General features: G+C 44.2%; 2 protein-coding genes across 2 annotated transcripts; both read left to right on the top strand.

The window, feature by feature from the left end:
- Positions 1-628: 628 nt before the first annotated feature.
- On the top strand, positions 629-1992 carry LOC147242870 (uncharacterized). The gene is made up of 2 exons (XM_086190275.1): positions 629-740; positions 867-1992. Exon 2 carries the CDS (start codon positions 872-874, stop codon positions 1868-1870), a length of 999 nt encoding a protein of 332 aa, XP_086046401.1. The 5' UTR covers positions 629-740; positions 867-871; the 3' UTR covers positions 1871-1992.
- A 1328-nt stretch (positions 1993-3320) lies between these two features.
- On the top strand, positions 3321-4794 carry LOC147242869 (uncharacterized). Its single transcript, XM_086190274.1, has 2 exons — positions 3321-3467; positions 3562-4794. Exons 1-2 carry the CDS (start codon positions 3403-3405, stop codon positions 4559-4561), a joined length of 1065 nt encoding a protein of 354 aa, XP_086046400.1. The 5' UTR covers positions 3321-3402; the 3' UTR covers positions 4562-4794.
- Positions 4795-5041: the final 247 nt, after the last annotated feature.

Genomic DNA, 5041 nt, shown 5'->3' with positions numbered 1-5041 from the left:
GTACCTCAGCAAGTATTCTGCTTCAGTTCAATCCCCACAATGGAACCAACTTGATATTTTAACTTTTTCTCTGAGTTGAAGTCTGAGTACAGTAAATTGAATAAGTGTATAATGCCTTCATTTAAATTCATGATCAAACTTGTTATCTGCTGAGGTAAGCTGAAATAATGTGTGTGTGTGTGTGTGTGTGTGTGTGTGTGTGTGTGTGAGTGAGTGAGTGAGTGTGTGCACGTGGGTGTGTCTTAGTGCTGCTGACCAAACATTCTGTCTCTTGAAGTAGTTTTTATGATGATGAATTTAATATCCAGCCGTCCGCTCTTATTTTCAAATGGATGATCACTCATTTTCTAAATCTCTCTCTCTCTCTCTCTCCCCGTCTCTCCTGCTCCGTCACCGTATTTTAAAAAGTCCAAAGTGCTTCGCCATGTCCAGTTTTTCAGTCACACTCATTATCTACTACAAGCACAATTTCATTGTCGTATTTCACATTCAATGATCTTGAGGGGGAAAAACAAGTACCATTTACATCACCAATCTCAAAAGTTTCACTGTATAGTATTTTCCCTGCTGGTTGGAGTCACATGAAGTCTGTTGCAACTGTCTGTCCTTGACAAGTCATGTGTAGTGACTGGTTTGTGTTTGCATAATAAGTAATGATTAGTTTGTGGGACTCCGCTCCCAAAAATGACTCAGTCAAAGAACAGTCGGACTGATACTCATCCAGCTTTAGCATCAGAACAGTAAGTTTTATTTGCTGTACTTTCACACGTACTTTTTGTATTTGCTATTAAATACTGTTGCAATATCGAAACTTTCCACACCCGTACCAGCATCTTATATTGAGTTCTCTGTGTCCTCCCTCGCAGTAGTCATGAATGCGTCACTTGCAGTCGCCCTCCTCTGGTTGGCGTTTTTCTGCCGCGGCGCTCTCTCCTGTCCAGAATTTTGCAAATGCTACTTAAGAAGAGCTGAGGTGGTTTGTAATGAGGTGCCCTTGACAGAATTCCCATTAGAGGGTCTTCCGAAGAACACGACGATGCTGACCATCCAGTTCACCAACATCACGACCATCTTTGAGCACCATCTAGCCGCCATGCCCCTGTTGCAAGAGCTCCACCTCTACAGCAATCACCTGCAAAACCTTTCCTCTCACCTCCTTAGGGGCGTTCCTCTCCTCCACACTTTGGATCTCACAGGGAACCAACTGAGTCATCTACCCACGGATGTCTTCAGCCACGCTCCTCTGCGCAGCCTCGTGCTTAAGAACAACCTGATTGAAAACGTGGATGCTGAGTGGCTCCTTGACAATAGCAACCTGACCTGGTTGGACTTGTCCGGGAATCTTATAACAACATTCCCGACAGCTCTGCTTCAGAGGCTGCCGCACCTGGAGAATCTCGACCTCGCTGACAACCGTCTGGAGAAAATCAGCGTGAAGTCTCTGGACTCACAGACCAAACTTGAGAGGCTGAACCTGAAGAGGAACAAGCTGGACACCTTTGATGAATCTGTATTTGACAGCACCCGTAACCTCACCTACCTGTTCCTTTCTTACAATAAGCTCACCAAGCTCCCAAACAACATTTTCCAGGAGCTTAGTCACCTCAAACTCCTGGCGCTGGAAGACAACCAGCTGAGCCACATCCCTCCAGGTTTGCTGGACCATCTGAAATCCCTGGATGACGAAGGCCTGGACCTGAGTGGAAACCCGTGGTTGTGTGGAGAGAAGGTGGAGTACCTCTGGAGGTGGCTCCAGAAGAACAAGGAGAAGGTTTTCCTTCCACAGACCATAGTATGTGCCAGACCTCAGACTCTGATGAGTCGCGCAATAATGTCACTGACAGAGAGTGACCTAAACCTTCAGTCGTAAGGTTTCCATGGTTACCAGCTGGAGTTTACTCTACTCGGCCTGTCACTGCTGTCTCAGATATCCATCACTGACATGCTCGCTTATGTTACAATAAAACAAGACATGAGTAAAGTACTCTCAAACGACTTGTCTTTGCTTTCATTTTAATCTTTCTAAAAAATATACCACAGTCAAGGAATTTCAGCTCACAGTAGCATCAACAGTGCAGTAAAACCGTAGGATGCAAATCCACCTGCTGGTGCCTCTCAGCCCCTGGAATCCCACAACTTGCATTTTCTTATTTTATATTTTGCATGAATTAATCACACAGAGTATCTCTTATGAAATTAGAGGTTTCACACGTTCAAAAAGAGCCAGGATAGGTGTTTCCCACTGTTTGTGCTAAGCTAACGCAGATTGCTATTGGAACTGGTGCCTCTAAGCTTAATTAAGCCACAAGTTACGGTTATTCATTTGATATTTGGAACAAAGTAAACACACAAGATACCCTTTATGAAATTAATGTTTTGTTACTCTCAAACAAAGCCAGGAAAGCTGCTTCCCCTTGTTTGTGCGAAGCGAACACATGTTGATAGAAAGACTAACATCTAGGCGCTCCATCAAAATTACAACTTGCAACAATTTTTAGGCGAATGAAGATATAAATAAGAAGTGCTGGTGCGCGATGTTGTAATGTCAAACAGAGGAGAGCTGTTTCACGCCATTTCCTTTCAGCTAACAGAACTCTGCTGTTGCTACCATCATATAGGCTACACGTGCGAACAGATAAATCCATCCATCCATCGTCATCTTCCGCTTATTCCTACACATTAAGGGTCGCGGGGGGGCTGGAGCCTATCCCAGCGTCAACGGGCGGGAGGCGGGGTTCACCCTGGACAGGTCAACAGTCCATCACAGGGCCAACATAGAGAGACGAACAACCATTCACACTCACAGTCATACCTACAGTCAATTTAGAGTATTCAATTAGCCTCGTCCCCTCTTGTTGTCTTTGGACTGTGGGAGGAAGCTGGAGTACCCGGAGAGAACCCACACAGGAACAGGGAGAACATGCAAACTCCACACAGAAAGATCCCGTGGCCGAGCCGGGACTCGAACCCGGAACCTTCTTGCTGTTAGGCCACAGTGCTGACCACTGCACCACCGTGCAGCCCAACAGATAAATCATTAAGTCAATATAAAAAGGATTTGTTTCAGTATAAGAATTTGATCCATTTTTTCTAAAAACACTTGGAAAATCTATAAGATTAAGTTATTCATTCACTTTCCCATTAGCAGAGAGCTAACGGATACAGGCAGTTAATGTGTGGAATATTAGCGAAGGTACCATATGATGCACTAAAGCTAAAAACAAAACAAAAAATTACGCTTACATGGAACGTTTTTGAGAGAATATTGATCTGTATGTGGTAAAATCTTCCTTGAAGCAAAGCAAAGCAAATAGTAACCTCCCAACAACTGATGAACTGGTCTATTTGTTTGGTTTTGTTTGCCTCTTGCAACATTTTGTCCTGCTTTTCCACTGAGAGCAAATGTACTCAGTGTTCTACGAAACCATCTCAAGCAAAAACAGAGAGAATTCTGCCATAGCTTTCAGGTAGGACTATGGATTTATTTTTTATAACTTGGTCATCGATTACTCCAAATTCCTGACATGTCTTCTGTTTATTTGCTCTCTGCGGCGGATTAAGGATGAACTTGTGGCTGCTACTGACATTCTTTGCTCTGGCTCAATGTCGTCACCAAAAAAAAGGCGCCCATTCTTGTCCGGATTTGTGTTCCTGTTCCTCTACACCTTCGGGTGAAGAGGTGATGTGCAGCGATATCTCCATGACATATTTCCCTGCAAATAATTTACCTCGCGGCACCACTCGACTATCCATCCAGTCCACCAACCTCAGCACAATTGTGGCCAGTCATTTGAGCGGCGTGCCCTTCTTAGTCAACCTGCAGTTGTATCACAACAGACTGACCAGCGTTCCTTCAGATCTACTCAGGAATGTTACCCATCTCAACCTGCTGGATCTCACAGGTAATCAGCTGGTTTATCTGCCTCCACATGTCTTCAGCCAACCCCGGCTCTCCAGCCTGGTGCTTAAAAATAATCTGATTGAGAAAGCCGACTCAGCGTGGTTTTCCAACAACAACAGCCTGACCTGGTTGGATTTGTCCGGGAATCGTTTGTCAGAGGTACCGGTGGATCTGCTTCAGAAGCTGAAACATCTGGAGGATCTCGACCTGAGCGATAACAACCTGACAGACCTCCAAGCGGATGCACTGAGGAACTTGCAAAATCTGAAGAATCTAAACCTCGCTGGTAACAAGATCAGCACCCTGAAAGCCTCCGCTTTCACGCACAACCTGGGTCTCTCCCAACTTTTTCTACAGGAGAATCAGATCCAGGAGCTGCCGGCAACCCTCATCCAGGGTCTCCAACACCTTGAACTACTTCTGCTCAATCACAATCAACTGAAGTCTCTCCCCAGGGGCCTGCTGGATGGAAAAAATTCCACTTTTGCGGTGATCTTGACAGTGAACCCTTGGATGTGCGATGACAAGATAGAATATCTATGGAAGTGGCTCACTCTCCATCCCCAGAATGTTCTCTTTGCGGATGAGGTGGTGTGTGATGGCCCCCCAGCTCTTAAAGGCCGACAAGTGGTCTCTTTAACTCACAGTGAGCTCATTTGAAACTGTCTCCAAAATAAACTGAGATAATTGTCACATAATATCCTGCACTGTACGATAAAACCTGAAATTAAACCCTACTACCAGCATTGTTTTCATTAATTTATTCTAATTATTTGCCATTTTTCTTTTGTCCCCCTCATGAACTTGGCTTTTTCTGTCCATTGTCTGGGTATTATCCAGCCCACTCGGGGGCATAAAATACTCAATATATTAAGTAAAATTTCAATATAGTCTGAATATTTGAGTTATTTTTGTACACATGAAGGACATAATACAAAAAGCTGCAATTAAGGATCTAATACAACAGTGAGTCACAGCCTCATTACAAAAAATGAAAACACTCCTTTGTCCTCAATGTGGTTCAGGATTCTTGGTGGTGAATCCAAACTGTTCTTTCTCACTTTTTGTTGCATCATAAATTGCAGCATTGTTTCTGTCCTGCCCTGTTGTTTTTAATGATGTTGAGCATGTGGGAGTGTG

The sequence above is a fragment of the Aulostomus chinensis genome, chromosome 20 (genome assembly GCF_037954235.1).
Source record: "Aulostomus chinensis isolate RoL2024-O1b breed Wild chromosome 20, RoL_Achi_v1.0, whole genome shotgun sequence".
NCBI lineage: Eukaryota > Metazoa > Chordata > Actinopteri > Syngnathiformes > Aulostomidae > Aulostomus > Aulostomus chinensis.
This window is presented reverse-complemented; position numbering and strand designations above follow the sequence as displayed.